Consider the following 16,368-nt stretch of genomic DNA (forward strand, 5'->3'; position numbering starts at 1 on the left):
CTCAGTAGTGGAGTGTACAAATGCTTCTGCAAACCACCAAACAGGCTTTGCCTTTCAATTTTTCATCGAACTAGTTTCTGTTTAAACATTACTCAATCCACAAGATCTCTATAAACAAATTTCATAGGATGGACTACTTTGCTAGGTACTGGAAAAACAAATACAAAACTTAGTTCAGAGTTTTGCAGTGTACTTAGTAAATATGCAAACCCCATAGAACGCAGTGTAGTAGCTGCTGCTTTGGGGGTCTGTAGCATATTTAGACTCTACCAGGAGTCACTAAACAGTACGGTGAGTGAGACACTTGTCTGAGAGGGTCTGCTGCACTGTTTTTAACAGAATTGCATTCGCATCAATTCTATGAACCACCCCAAATACTTGTGTTCTGATGTCATTTTTGTGAATTTTTGAAAGTTCATCTTTTAGTGGTGATAAGCTTTATTTAAAAAATGTAAAAACCCAAATAAAAAGAATAAGGCAAGAGAAAAATGTTGGATAGCTAGATAAAGTAACCATAATTTGGGGGATTCCAATTTATTGAATATCAATTTGGGTTTGATGGCAATTAAAATCAGCTATAATATACAGGAGTATTGAGACTGACAAAAAAAGTAAAGTTAAAATAAATACATTTATAAAGTAATTTTAGGGTGTGATCAGTGATGGACCATTTGACTACAAGCTTATAGGCCCCGGGTTTGACCCCTAGCACAGCAAAGGAAAGGAGGAGACAACTCTGTTCTAATTAGAGTTATTTCTTAACCTGGTGCCATTTTTCCTTAACTTTCATGAGACTCAGATTAATGAGGTCATTAAAGTTAACAATTAAAAAGTCGTCCCCACTCCAACAGGCAGTGGAGGTGCACGCCTTTAATCCCAGCAGTCGGAAGGCAGAGGCAGATGGATCTCTGGGAGTTCGAGGCCAGTCTGGTCTACAGAGTAAGATCCAGAAAAGGCTCCAAAGCTACACAGAGAAACTCTGTCTCAAAAAAGTTTCTTTTCGTAAAGTCCTAGGGATTGAACCTAGAACTACACACATAATAGGCAAGTGGTTTATCACTGAGCTGTAGCCCCAGCACAACAGTTAAGGTTTTTAGAATGAATTCTACATTTGCTTAGTTTCTTTTATTTGGGTACTGGAAATTGAATGCTCAAAGAGTTTTGTTTGGTTTTGGTCCCTGTTTTGGCAACAGAAAAGTCATCCAATAATACATCATTGTATCCCTGTAGGTTTGGTTGGTTCATTGGTTTGTTTTGTGTTGTTGTTGTTTTTTTTTTGTTGTTGTTCTTTGTTGTTTTATGTTTTTGAGACTAAGTCCCACCACCACCACAGGTTAACCTCAAACATCCCCATCTTACTCCTGCCTCCATTTCCCCAGTGCTGGGATGACGGGCTTGTGCCCACTGTGCCAGGCTTCATGCTCACAGTTTTAAAGAGAAATGGTGATATGGTGCTGTGGTTCCTGGTGACATATGCCTTTCCACAGCCAAGAAAAAGTTCTGTGACTTCTAGGGTTTGGGATTCACTCTCCACTCAGACTCTGACCGTCTGGCTGGCTGGCAATGCTAATAGCGCACCCTAGTGATCAGAGTCTACCACTGCAAGCAGTACTCAGTTACCTCCTAGTTAGAGGTTTTTATTTTATTATTTTTTATTTTGTTTTTAAAATAATTTTTTTGAGACAGGATGATGATTATCTTGATAAGTATTATTGTAACTTATTTTCTAGTAGTTTTATTTGGGCATAGTATATTCTACATGATAAAAATATTTGTAGATTTCAGATAAAATTCCCAGAAATGGGGGTTGGGGATTTAGCTCAGTGGTAGAGCGCTTGCCTAGCAAGCGCAAGGCCCTGGGTTCGGTCCTCATCTCTGGGAAAAAAAAAAAAAAGACAAAACAACAAAATTTCCAGAAATGTATTATATACTTACATCAAGGTTGCTGTATAACATCATACGAAGAATTAATATGTGGATCCCATATTTTCTACTGTTCTATTTTGAATTTCAGTTTTGTACACATGCTTATTATTATAAGCTGTGTGTAATCCTTCATACTTCCTACTTTCATTTAATATTTAAGGAACACTCAATTATTAAACCAAAACAACAAAACAAAACAAAAATGAAAACAACAACAACAACAAAAACAACCAATCCAAACAACAACAACAAAACCCACAAACCCATTTTTGCAAAAATTAATGTTTGGAGTGGGCATATAGCTCAACACTTGAGCACATGCCTGGCATGCTCAAAGCCCTGAGTTGGATCCTCAGCACTGCAAATTGATTAATGAAAGAAAGTTAAATACTAATAAACACAAGCTATACACATGCTCTCATACTTTGTATCCACTTCCAAACACATGCTCCCAAGTACTTCTAGCTTTGCCTTAAAAAACATTTTACTTTTAATGGTGTGTGTGTGTGTGTGTGTGTGTGTGTGTGTGTGTGTGTGTATAGGTGTATGCATGTCAATAAAGAAGTACCTGATGTGGGTGCTGGAAATCAAATTCCCATCCTTGCAGCCAGGCAGCCGGGCAGTGGTGATACATGCCTTTAATCCCAGCACTCAGGAGACAGAGGCAGGTGGATCTCAGTGAGTTCGGGGCTGGCCTGGTCTACAAAGGAAGTTCCAGAACAGACAGGACTATTACACAGAGAAACCCTGTTGATGGATGATATTGCTCTGTATGCTGTGAATGTGTTGCTCTGATTGGTTGATAAATAAAATGCTGATTGGCCAGTAGCCAGGCAGGAAGTATAGGCAGAATAAGCAGACAAGGAGAATTCTGGGAAAAGGAAGGCTGAGTTGGGAGATGCCAGCCCGCTGTCCAGGCACACAGGTAAAGCCACAGAACATGTGGCGACATATAGATTAACAGAAATGGGCTAGTAAGAGCTAGTCAGTTGTAAGCCTGAGCTAATGGCTGAGCAGTTTTAATATAAGCCTCTGTGTGTTTACTTGGGTCTGAATGACTGCAGACTGGGTGGGACACAGAAAAACTTCAGCTACACCCTGTCTTGAGAAACAAACAAACAAACAAAATTTCCATCCTCTGGAAGAATAACACATGCTCTTAACCACTGAGTCATCTGTCCAACCTGGGTTTGCTTTTTTTTTTTTTAAATCTACTTTAACATGGTTATATATTGCTTTATTGATTTCTTGAAGGCCTACCCAGAAACATGACCAGGGTTAGTTGTTTAAAGACGAAGTGTCAGCCGGGCGGTGGTGGCGCACGCCTTTAATCCCAGCACTCGGGAGGCAGAGCCAGGTGGATCTTTGTGAGTTCGAGGCCAGCCTGGTCTACAGAGTGAGATCCAGGAAAGGCGCAAAGCTACACAGAGAAACCCTGTCTCGAAAGACAAAAACAAAAACAAAACAAAACAAAACCTAAGTGTCACCCAGAGTCTGGGAGTCAAAGCCAGTTGTCAACCTGGTCCTGTCCTGCAGTCCTCTGCCTTTTCTTTTTCTTTAAACATAACAGATGCTGCTGTGTCCTTTGCCAAGGACTTCTTGGCAGGTCGAGTGGCCACGACCATCTCCAAGACGGTGGTAGTGCCCATTGAATGGGTCAAGCTGCTGCTGCAAGTGCAGCATGCCAGCAAGCAAATCACAGAGCTAAGCAATACAAGGGCATTATAGACTGTGTGGTTCGTATCCCCAAGGAACAGGGAGTCCTGTCCTTCTGGCGTGGTAACCTGGTTAATGTCATCAGATACTTCCCCACGCAGGCTCTCAACTTTGCCTTCAAAGATAAATACAAGCAGATCTTTTTGGGTGGTGTGGACAAGAGGACCCAGTTTTGGTGCTACTTTTCTGGGAACCTGCATCAGGTGGTGCCACTGGGGCCACATCCTTGTGCTTTGTGTACCCTCTTGATTTTGCCCATACCCATCTAGCAGCTGATGTGGGCAAAGCTGGAGCTGAAAGGGAATTCAAAGGCTGGTGACTTCCTGGTTAAGATCTACAAATCTTATGAGACTAGGGGCCCGTACGAAGGCTTTAATGTACAGGGCATTATCATCTACTGAACTGCCTGCTTTGATATCTGTGACACTGCAAAGGGAATAATGCTTCCAGATTCCAAGAATACTCACATCCTCATCAGCTGGATGACTGATTGCACAGTCTGTCACTGCTGTTGCTGGCCTGACTTCCTATCCCTTTGACATGGTTCGCCGTGGTATGATGATGCAGTCAGGACACAAAGGACTAATAGTGTGCAGACATGACTGACTGCTGGAGGAAGATTGCTGGTGATGAAGGAAGCAAGGCTTTCTTCAAGGGTGCATGGGCCAACGTTCTCAGGGGAATGGGTGGTGCCTTTGTGCTTGTCTTGTATGACGAGATCAAGAAGTACACACAATTATGTCTTAGGTGTTCTCCCCGAGACCAGCCATGTTGTATAATCTTGAACATTCTGGACAGAGTCTCTGGGCTTGTCTGTTTTATCAATGGCAACGTTTTACCAGTTGAAAGGCAATAATATTCATCTGACCAGTTTCTCTTAAAGCCATTTCCATAATGACAATAATGATGGGACTCAATTGTGTTTTTTTTTATTTCAGTCACTCCTGATAATAAAAATTGAAGAAATAAAAAATATCTAGAGAAAAAAAAGTGTCAAGCCAGGCGGTGGTGGCACACACCTTTAATTTTAGCACTCGGGAGGCAGAGGCAGGCAGATCTCTGAGTTTGAGGCCAGCCTGGTCTACAGAGCAGTTCCAGGACAGCTATGGCTACACAGAGATTGTATTAAAGAACAAACAAAACACCAAACCAAAACAACAACAAAAAACCCAAAAGTGTCAAGATCTCAGAAGAGAGAGCACACCTTATTTATTTATTTATTTATTATTTATTTATTTATTTATTTATTTATTTATTTATTATTTTGTCCTGGGACTCTAAAGGTAGACCAGGTTGGCATCGAACTCATAGAGACCCGCTGGTCTGTCTCTAAGATTAAAAGTGTGTGCCATCTCTCCTGGCTTAGGAGTACAATCTTAGTAAATTTACTTTAGCACTGGTAAGAGCATAGCAGAAGAATTTGGCTTCCTGGTTCCAGGGCTGCATTCCAGGGGAGTTGCTGTCTGTCCTCAGCACATTCTATCATGTGAGCTATTATACTTGCTCTTGATAAGTCGGATTGCTGATATATAGAAGACTGTCCAGTTGGAGATGGGTGCTTGGTCCAGTGAGTTCTGAGCCAGCTAGAGCTACAACACATTACTCAGCCTCAAGCCCCTTCCTGAGTCCCTTGTAGTTATTGTCCATCTCCTCTAGGTATATGAATGCCATGCTTTGTATATCTGGGTAGTCTAATATTGGTGCATGTATTTATAATTGTTAATTCCTCCTGCTGAGTTGACTCCTTATCATTATGTTCCCTTTCCCCACTGAGGCAGGGTCACACCACGTTGCCCAGGCTGTGCTCAAATTTATTGGCTCAAATGACCTTCCTTCCCAGTCTACTCAGTAACTGGCCCAATTCCTCTCGCTGTTTTGGTAGCGTTTGATTTAGAATGTACTTCTCTCATACAACTACTCTTAATTTCTTTTTGGGGGGGTGGGTTGGATTCCATTTGTATGGAGCATCTTATTTCATTTCTTCACACCCAGTGCCTGCATATCTTGTTTTGTTTTGGGCACTTTTGTTTTGCATGTATATATGTGTGTGTTTGTGTACAGGTGCCTGTGTGCTATGGTGTGCATGTGGAGGTCAGAGGACAGCAGACGTAGTCAGTTCTCTCCTTCTACTGTCGTGGAATCTTTCTGGAATAAGTATTCCAACATCAGTGCAAGTAGAAGAAAGAAGTCACCAGTGGACCAAATCCAGGACAGCTCTTGAAAGGCTTCGATCCTGGGTCCTTTGCATTCCCATTTTATATTCTAAAACGACAAGGTGGGGTGGGCAAGCAAGCAAGATTTTACAGAAATGTATGTGGCAGTCAGCAGGTGGTTAAGGGCAATGGCCCATTGTTTCAGCTTTTTCTCTAGGTCATTCTGTTCCAGGTGGCAAGTGACGTCATGCTTGGCGAACAAGCAGTGCAAGCAGTCAGTGCGTTAAGTAAATTATTAAATCAGCATTAATAAGTGGTCGTTTCTTCCTTCTACTTCACTACCATGTGGGGTCTGAGGATGGAACTCAGATTGTTAGGCTTGGTGGCAAGTGCCTTTACTGGCTGGGCCATCCCTTTGGTCGCCCGCATACCTATTAAAGGCGAAATAACTTCCTTGTAAGCAACATAACTTGGGTATAGTCTTTTTATTTAATCACTCTGTGTCTTATAATTGAAGAATTCATTTCATTCAAGTTAGCTATATGATGGTATATGATGGTAAGGCCTTACTACAGCAATTATGAGACTTACCTTCTAGTTTTGAGTTCCTTTCTTTCTTCCTCTCTTAGACTTCCTATTGGCTAAACAATTTCTCCAGTTTTGATCCCTTACTATTTTCTGTTTGTTTACTTTAGATTTTTGTTCTGTGATTACTATGATATTACAATTTCTTTTACCATCTTAAGATTCCTGTAACACTATGAGGCTTAACAAAGAGACCTCACAGTTTGATTATAACAAGGTGTTCCGAATGACAGCAGCATGAGAGGAAAGTAGACTAAAACAATAAACCTTGGGCTGGAGAGCTGGCTCAGAGGTTAAGAGCACTGACTGTTCTTCCAGAGGTCCTGAGTTCAATTCCCAGCACCCACATGGTGGCTCACAACCACCATGAGATCTGGTGCTCTCTTCTGGCCTGCAGGCAGAACACTATATACATAATAAATAAATAAATAAATCTTTAAAAAAAACAAAAACCAATAAACCTTAAACTTGTGTGCCATTCTTTCTTGATCTGAATTTTGAGTGCTTCGTTTTCTATCTTTCTATATTGCTTATCTGTGATAGTTAATCTTAATTGTCAGCTTGAGTGAAATAGGAAGACCTACCCACTGTGGGCGGCACCATTACCTAGGGCTGAGATACTAACTAGCCTGTATAAAAACAACAAAGCTGAGCACAAGAATTGATTGCTCCATGCTTCCTGAAGATACAATGTGATCAACTATTTAAGCTCCTGTTTCCCTTAACTGTGAGCCAAAATAAATGATTTTCCAAGTTGCTTTTGTCAGTGTATTTCATCAGCAATAGAAAAGTAAGACACTATCTCTTAATACATTAATGTTATTCTTTTCAGAAATATGGCTATGTTGCTCAGGCTGGTCCCCAAACTTCTAGACTCAAGCAATCCTCCTAAGTAGCTGGGACTGCCAGGCACGAACCACCCACTGTCCTTGGCTTGTAGATTTTTAAAAATCTTTATACTGGTTAACCCTACTATGTTTTACACTATAGAACATTCTGAATTTATTTGTACAGTCACTCTTCCCGGTAATACCTTTTTTTTTTTTTGGTGGTGCTGGGAATCAAATCCAGGGTCTTGCACATACCAGGCAAGTTGTTTACCTGAGCTATAATCTCATCCCAAAAGTTTTTCTGTCCCATGAATCCCCTTTAGCATTTCTTGTAGGACAACTCTGGTAGAGATATATTCTCTTAGCTTTTATTTGGAAATGTCTTTTTCTCTCTCAGTCCTGAAGGATAGCTTTACTAGGTATAGTACTCTTGGTTGTCAGCACTGTGTACATCTTATGCCATGTTCTCCTTGCTTGCAAGATTTCTACTGAGAAGTTTGCCATCATTAGGTAAACTGAGACACTCTAATGCTTGTTTCTTTTCTGCAGCTTTGAGAATCTTTAATTTTATGCCTTGGAGAGTTTGATTATGATAATGAGGTAAACTTGACTGAATTTAAACCTGATGACTTCTGTTTTTGTGCTATGTCATAAAATGTGCTTAACATATGCAAGGAACACAACATGAAATTATGGCCAGGCAGTGGTGGCACTCGGGAAGCAGAGGCAGGTGGATCTCTGTGAGTTCGAGGTCAGCCTGGTCTGCAGAGCAAGTTTCAGGACAGCCAGGGCTATGCAGAGAAACCCTGTCTCAAAAAAAAAAACAAAACCAAGTTATGTATAAATCTATATGTGGTGATGGAATGTACAGTCAAAAAAAAAGTCTGAAGACCCATTAACCCTAAAACTCTGTGTCTTGAAAAATATTTAATCTGGATATGGTGGCATATGCCTATAATTCCGGTACTTGGGAGGTGGAGGCAGGAGGATCAAGAGTTCAAGGCCAGCCTCAGCTACATCATGAGTTTGAGTCTAGCTTGACTCTGCCTAAAACAAACACGCTGGGCTGACATACTTTTAACTAGAGCTCCTTTCTAGGTAAGATTTTTATACTTCAAACCCAAATCCCCAAACATGAGAAGTCCCTTTTTCCTTTTTAAATATACACATATAAGATATTTTATTTCAAAAAGCACAAGAACATTATACAAGTTTTTAATTTACATTTTTGCAATAAAAGATATCAATATATGCATCATTTGTTTAACTTCATCATGAATGGAATTTGAATCAGTGGTATAAACATGTTGCAGTCACTAAATATAGATCATCATCACAGTGAACCAAAATGCATAGTTGTTATGAAATGACAAATGACCACTAAAAGGTGAACTCACAGCCCATACACTAACATAATAAATTAATTATACAGACATATGTTTTTCTTTACTGTATCATTAAAATCCTTGCCAGCCCTTCACCAATAGTAGAAACACACAGAGCTGGAGCCATCCTACTGAACCAATTCTTTCACATACTACACTAAATAAAGTGACTTGGTTGCGTAAGTAAACTTTGTACGCAGACTTAAATCATTTGTCATGGTAATATCACTAGAAATCCCTTGGGCTGGGCAGCACTGTGACGTTATGTTCACCTCCAGTGCAGAAACTTCACTCTCAACAAGCAGAACTCAGTGATGAATCAGGTTCTTTGGTGCTAAAGGTTGGCTGGCCAGTGCCAGCTAGTCCTGCAACTCCAGAGCTTAGCTCCAGGGTTCCACAAATTGAATCTAAGAAGGCTAAAAATAAAGTCTTTATCCTTGCCAAATAGGGGCCAGAAAAATGAAGGCATAAATGAGCATCTTCTGTTGCCTGTTCTAGCCCAGATTTCAGAGCTAAACAATCCCTTCAAAAAATTATATATATAAAAAAAAAACAACAAAGGGCAATATTCAAATCACTTAATCATATTGGCAAATTGCACAAGCCAAATACTGAATTTTCTGATCTTCATCTCTCATAATTGCTGTGAACTGTTCATTATAGTTGCATCTAGTTCCTGATTTCTTCTGAATAGTAATTATCCAAGTAGGAAATCATGATTGTGATTCTGGTGCCTGCTCACACCAATCCCTTACTGCAAAATCCACTTTTCCATAAAATGGCAACAAATCTAGCCCCAAATGTGCCTCACTGATCACCCGGCAGAACTGTCTTTTGTTTCCTGCCTTCACTGAACAGAGACGGTAGAGATACACTTGCACACACACGGCAGTGGCAGCCAAGGGCAAAAGAAGACACAATCTTTCAACACACCCTTCAACTGTTAACATTACCCAATACCACAGAAGCTAAAATAAGTATCAACTGATCTTCAATCTCTGCAGTTAATTCACACGTTCTTGATATAAAAGGTTAAAACCAAGAACCAAGAAGTCTATGGACAGACTCAAGAGAACTGTATTATTTATAAGCAAGATGGCTCAACCACAGCAGGTTATAACAGGACACAGACCTGATTACGAGGCCTGTTTTCTTGTTTTTTGGCTGTTTGTATCAGTCATAAACCATAGTTTATGAAAAGGTTTCACAAAGACATCAAATCTAGGCTCTGTCTCTTAGAAGCCACAGAGGGCTGCAGAACTGGCTTAAATACGACTGTTTTAAATTCAGCCTAACTGACCATTCACTGGGGCAGTTTTCTGATTCTCATTCTACAAAGAGTTTGCTTCAGAACAGCAAACGTTTTCTGAGAGTCAAGTAGGATGGGACCACAAGAGACAAGAGATCTCACTGCAGAACCCTGCCTTTCAAAGTGGAACGGATGACTTGCGGCCCCACAGAGGCACCTGGAGTCAGGGGAGGGTAACAGGCTTTCTGTAAAAGGAATGCATAAGGAGCATAGTCTCCGAATCCTTCTTGAGGTCTACACTGGAAGAACGCTTTCCAGACTCGAACAGCTCACACTCGGTCCATAGACAGACTTAGATCTGTTTCTGGTGGAAGCCATAGGTGGTACAGGAAGGATATTTCCTTAAATAAGAAAATTGTTTACACTTGAAAACATTTTTCAGTTGAAAGATACTGCATAGATCTGCAGTTCCTCTTTAGACCATCACAGGTGATCAGCATCTTGTCAGATCTAATGCAAGCTGAATTACACTCAGGAAAATGCCAAATACGAAAACGCAGGGAAGTTAACCAGATGTTAGAACGTCCACAAGTGCTTGATGTGACTTCATTTCCCAGGTGGATGATAAGAAATGAAATAGGACAGTTGTGAAAGGGAATGAGTTTTCTGGAAATATTAGCAGAAATAGACACTTGGGTGAACAAGCATTTCTTTAGTGTTCTGGAAACAAAACAGATTAATCTATGTCCTGTTTTTTCCTTGAAGCTTATGTTTGCTAATTGAAAGCAATATTCCATTAAGGAATATTTTATTAACGTATGTGAATCTAGACATGGATCAAAAGACCCTCCAATACTTCCCCATTCTCAGAAAGTTCTCTGGAATTTTAAATCAGTCTTTATTATTGATGTCACTCATGATTGTCTTGAGGCAGACTTGGAGGTCACAGTAACTGCCAGTTGAATCCAAACAGCATCTGATTAGTCTCCTGGCTCCGAGCAATCTCTTCAATAATGCAGTGCTGCTGCCAGACCAAATGCAGCTTCCGATATCGCTCCCGAGATAAATGAAGTGGGTTTCCCCTCCTTCAAGAGAAAAATAACAACATCTAAGCTTGAATCATTAACAGTGACATCTCTACAGTCTTAAGTCAGAATACACTCCCAAGATATTCCTGCAGCTGTATGCCAGGACAAGGCTTAGTAACATGGCACTCTTCACCACTGATTGCTAACAACTTGGCACATGACTTAGTTAAGGAGGCAGAAATGCACTCCGTGACTATTTGGGAATTAGGTCACGGGTGGACATGACGAACACAATGAGCCCTCATTTAAACACGTGTCTATCTGGTGTCTCTGGGGGTGTCTAACTTGCAGCAGCTCTGGGCTTGTCTGGTGGTCAGCCTGAATGGGCTCTAATGGCTTCCTGACCTTGGAGTTTACCGAGCTTCAATTTATGGTTTTGCATAGGAGGTTAGGTACAAGGCATAACACAAAACCATCAAATTAAAAAAAATGCTCAGAATTTTTTTTTTTTTCTTTTTTGGTTTTTCGAGACAGGGTTTCTCTGTGTAGCTTTGCGCCTTTCCTGGAACTCACTTGGTAGTCCAGGCTGGCCTTGAACTCACAGAGATCCACCTGCCTCTGCACTGCCCCCACCCCCACCCCCGCCCCCCCCAGTGCTGGGATTAAAGGCGTGTGCCATCACCGCCCGGCCAGAAATCTTTTGTTTTATAACCATCCCTATGATTCATCTTGCCAACGCTTAGTGAACATTTTCTTCTTTGCTTATTTTTTTACTTGGGGAAGAGGTGTCTTGTTACAGTGTCCAGGCTGGGTTTGAACTTCCAGCTTCATCCTCCCAAGTAGCTGGGACATACATAGTTGTGCATCATTATACCTGGCTTACAAATATTTAAGTAACGACATTTCTATTCTAGGATTACAGTTTGCAGCACTGTGCCAGCTAATCCAAAAAGACTGAAGTCTGTTGAGTGCTGTGATGGAGGTAATAGGCATCTCAGCCCCTAGAACATCAAGTGTCCCAGTTCCTTGTCAATTTTCACAGTTTGTCATTAATTTAAAAATTCTATATTTTTCTACTTTTCTAGAACATCTCAAGGATATCCTCGATTATTTACTATTTTGTTATTGTTGCTATTGGTTTTGCTTTTTGAGATAGGCTCTCACTTTATAGCGCTGGCTGGCCTGGAACTCACTATTCGGATCCAACTAAACCTTAAGTTCACAGAATCCACCTACCCTTGCCTCCGGTATACTGGGATTAAAGGCAACTTCCACCCTGACCAACATTAACAGCTTTTACTACTCAGTAGCTTCTCCCTTAAACTTAAGGACTGGTCAAATGCTCTTTCAATAAAAACAAATCTCTATATGATCCAATAGATCCCAAGCCCTATGCAGTGAGTCTATTCATTTTGAATGATTATATATTGATTATATAATGCTGTCCAAGCATGAGGACCTGAGTCCAAGGCCCAGCACCCACATAAAAAGCTAAGTGTGATAATGCCAGCATTGAGGAGGCGAAGACAGGCGGGTCCCTGGTACTGACCAGCCAGTCAGCCCCCTATAACCAGTGAGCCTGTCTCAAACAACAGGGCCAGTCAGGAGTTGGAGAGTTGCAGAGGACCTAGGCTCAGTTCCCAGCACCCACATGGCAGCTTACAATCATCAGTAACTCCAGTTCCAGGTTTTTATGTTTAAAGAACTATTACTATACACATACAATAAAGTGAATAAAACATAAGACAACTGATTAAAATTTTCCATTAAAGAAAATCTTACTTTAGCCCAGGGTCTGTTTCTCCATACTCATCTAAGTAAGGGGCTGGGTAAGCACAGCCTCTGGCTTTTCCTTCCACCAGGACCACTCTGCATTCTCGGATTCTGAAGAACAAAACAAACGGCAGGAAACGCTGTTAGAGACATATGTGCAGACGATAGACAGTGAATCAAAGCTAAGCTAAAGAAAAGACATGGAGCCGCGCGATGGTGGTGCACGCCTTTACTCCCAGCACTCGGGAGGCAGAGCCAGGTGGATCTCTGTGAGTTCAAGGCCAGCCTGGGCTACAGAGCGAGATCCAGGACAGGCTCCAAAACTACACAGAGAAACCCTGTCAAGAAAAAGAGAGAGAGAGAGAGAGAGAGAGAGAGAGAGAGAGTGAGAGAGAGAGAGAAGCTTACTGTAAAGAAATGCTTAAGTACTACACTGAGAAATTTTAAAATAAACAGAGTGTGAAATGCACAGTTGGGCTAGGTAGACTTATTCCTGTGGGTTCTACAGAAGCAAGCAGGTGTTTGAGCTGGCCTTCCACGCCACTCTTTCCTCTTGTTTCAAAGGTTGCCTTTAAACAATGGTAATATATCTCACAGTTAGCAAGACTTTTGGGTTTATATAAACAAAAACTGAATTTTACCCAGAGAATGGAAAGAAAAAGCACAGAAATCAACTTTGAATTCATTTCTTCAGGCAATAAGTTTCATAAACATTTATCACTATTGTCCTACTCTGAATCTTTTGTTCAAAGAAGAAAATAGAAACATCCAAAAGACAATCTTGTGCCAGGAGGCACTTGGGAGGCAGGATCTCTGGGAGTTCAAGGCCAGCCTTGTCTATATATCGAGAACCTGTCTCAAAAATAAATAAATAGCCAGATATGCATGCCTGTAGTGCCAGCACTTCGGAGAAAGAGGCAGGCAGATCTACAGGAGTTCGAGGCCAGCCTGGTCTACAAAGCGAGTTCCAGAATAGCCAGAGCTACACAGAGAAACCCTGTCCTGAAAAACCAAAACAGATATATAAATAAGAGAGCCTAAAGTTAATAATTTACACATATTTTATAAGTATAAGTTTTAAGACTTCAAGTTTTCCATTATATCTGAATATTACACAGTACTGAAACCATTGATATAAAATCTATACCATTTAAAATTTTTCTAATAATGAAAGAAAAGTAAAAAGAATCTTATTTTTTAAAGAACTACTTATTCTACTGGCATTTGACTGGAAACATTTTCAACTAAGATCCTTAGCAAGTTTCCAAATGACTCCATACTCACTTCAGGAAAATGCAGACTCCAGCACCACAATGAAGTGCATGAAAAACACAAGCTCCAACCTCTTCCCCATTCACTATTTCTTGGCAACAAATGTTCTGAGAACATAGGATGGCCCCACAGAAAAGACAGAGGACAGGATGCTTTCGCTCATCATCTGCAGACCGAGGACACCTCCAAAGGGAAGGACATATTCAGTGTGTTAGAAAAGTAAGAATCAGATCATATATCTACTTAGCAGTAAAGCATGTTTCCATCACTCACCCTACTCAGAAAAGAAAGCTACTAAAAGACAAAAGATATTTAATTAGATGACTGCTCATTTGTATTACTTATAGGGGACTTAAGGGACTGGGGAAACGGCTCCAGAGAACCTGAGTTCATTCTAACCTCACAACTGCCTGTGATTATAACTCCAAAGGATCTGATGACCTCTTGTGGCCTCCATGGACATTTGCATACATGTGGCATAGACACACATACACATAAACAATAACTCTTAAAAAAAAATCTTGATTTAACCCCACTTAGAGCAGGCCTGTGCCACCAGGGACTCCTGTGCCAGGTGACCAGTCAGCACAGCTCCCTGAACCAGGCTTGCCTATGCTACAAACTTCCCAGGAATTTTGTTCTAGAAGTTCAACCTGTAGGGCCTCCTGTACCAAGTAATAGACTCCCTGGGTCCAGTCCTCAGCTCCGAAAAAGGATAAAAGATGCAATTTTTTTTTTTTTATTTAATGCCGAATGCTGCTTATTGAAGGAGGGAAGAGGTCTTAAATACAGGCTTACAGCACAATGGGAGAACACCGGAGGGCAGAAGTTCGCTACTGATGTTTTACAATCTTGCAAAAAGATGCAAAATTTTAAAAAGCTGTTGATTGATCGTGGATACAACTTAATGACAGAGTGTATGTTTAGTATGTGTAAAGCCTTGGGTTTAAGCTCCAGCCCCACAAAACAAACAAAAAACTATAGCAAGAAAATCCATTACTAAATATATAGTCTTGTGGAAAGTTGCTAAAAGTCTCATATTTATACTGAGATTCATTTATAGAATCCAGCCTTCATCTGATGTAACCAATTAACAGCTGCTGTTGCTGCTTTAATGGTTTAGTCAAATGTGTTTACAATGTTGGGGTAATATGACTTTGGAAGTATGCAATGTTTGAAAAACTGCATTATGTGGTAAGGGTTCAACCACAATCTCTATGACATTTCTTCAAGGTTGAAAGGAGTCTATAGCCCAGGCTGGATTCAAACTCGGAATGATCTGCTTGCCTCCAACTGAGTGCTGGGATTAAAGGTGTGTAACACCACACTCAGCTAAATGTTGGCATTCTTTGTAGTATCATTACACTCCTTATTCCCTAACTCATCACAGGAAGATTTGGGGATTCAGCTCCTATTTCTGGGGTGACTTACTTGTGCCAGGACAGACAATAGGGATCTATCATCCAAAACCTGGGATTTTATGTACAGATTTATCTGGCAGTTTACTGAGGGGTTGGTGAGGATGTAAAGAAATAATATGGCCCATACATTACTGGTGAGATTGTAAAATGACATAATGTATATAAAAGGGTTTGATACTGAAAAAGTAAAACATATGACCTAGCTAAATACCCAAATGAAATGTAAAATGTATGTTCATTCAGACTTGTACATGAATGTTTATAGTAACATTATTCATTAATACTTAAAAGGAAAAAACAACTCCATCATAAATGAGTGTCCATTAGTGGAAGAAGACATAAACATACTGAATGAAAGAAAACATAGATTCTTTTTCTAAGTGATGTATCCACAGCTAAATTCCTAGAAACAGAAAGCAGATTATCAGTGATGAGGAAACAGAAGACCAGGGGCATGTAAAGGGATTAGGGTTATAAATCCTTTGGAGTGGCGAAAAGTTTGGCCACTAGAGAGGTAGTAAGTAGTACAACGTGCAGTAGTTGTGCAACACTGTGAATGACAAATTGTGGGAATACAACAGTCACTTCTTAAACAAATAAGCTGCACCAGAAATACATGTGCACATGTGTGGGGCTCAGAAGACAACTTGAAGGAGACTGTTCTCCCATCCATGTGTGTCCCAAAGACCAAACAGTCAACAGACTTGGTGGCAAGCACCCTTACCAACTGAACCATCTCACTAGCCCCTTATTGGGTACAAGTTAAGTTCACAGGTTATAGGGTAGACCTAATGAAAGCTCAGAAAAAGATACTGCGATCTCTTGTTCTTGCACCCCGCCCTCCCCATCTTTTTTTCTTACCTAAAATGAGAAGCTTGATTTAGAAGACAGCTGTAGTCATCGGGAAGCTCTATCAAACTATTTCTTTTTCTAGGGTACCTAGAAGCATAGTTTAAAAGGCAGTTATATATTTGAGTGAACAGATTAAAGCTGAAGAATGCTCCTGGGCATATACAAATGTGTATTTCCT

At 40.5% G+C, this 16,368-nt stretch overlaps 1 protein-coding gene and 1 pseudogene across 1 annotated transcript in view; one reads left to right on the forward strand and one right to left on the reverse strand.

Moving 5' to 3' along the window:
- The first annotated feature begins 3,194 nt into the window (after nt 1-3,194).
- LOC131907853 (ADP/ATP translocase 2-like) lies at nt 3,195-4,498 on the forward strand (annotated as a pseudogene).
- Nucleotides 4,499-10,728: 6,230 nt separating this feature from the next.
- Ubr1 (ubiquitin protein ligase E3 component n-recognin 1) overlaps nt 10,729-16,368 on the reverse strand; it is a 130,173-nt gene continuing 124,533 nt past the window's right edge. The window contains exons 44-47 of the mRNA XM_059261226.1: nt 16,200-16,277; nt 13,930-14,100; nt 12,655-12,756; nt 10,729-10,929 (exon numbers count right to left, since the gene is read on the reverse strand). Coding sequence (XP_059117209.1) covers nt 10,788-10,929; nt 12,655-12,756; nt 13,930-14,100; nt 16,200-16,277 — 493 coding nt within the window. The 3' untranslated portion in view covers nt 10,729-10,787. The remainder of the gene's footprint in view (nt 10,930-12,654; nt 12,757-13,929; nt 14,101-16,199; nt 16,278-16,368) is intronic.

This window comes from Peromyscus eremicus, chromosome 4 (assembly GCF_949786415.1).
Source record: "Peromyscus eremicus chromosome 4, PerEre_H2_v1, whole genome shotgun sequence".
NCBI lineage: Eukaryota > Metazoa > Chordata > Mammalia > Rodentia > Cricetidae > Peromyscus > Peromyscus eremicus.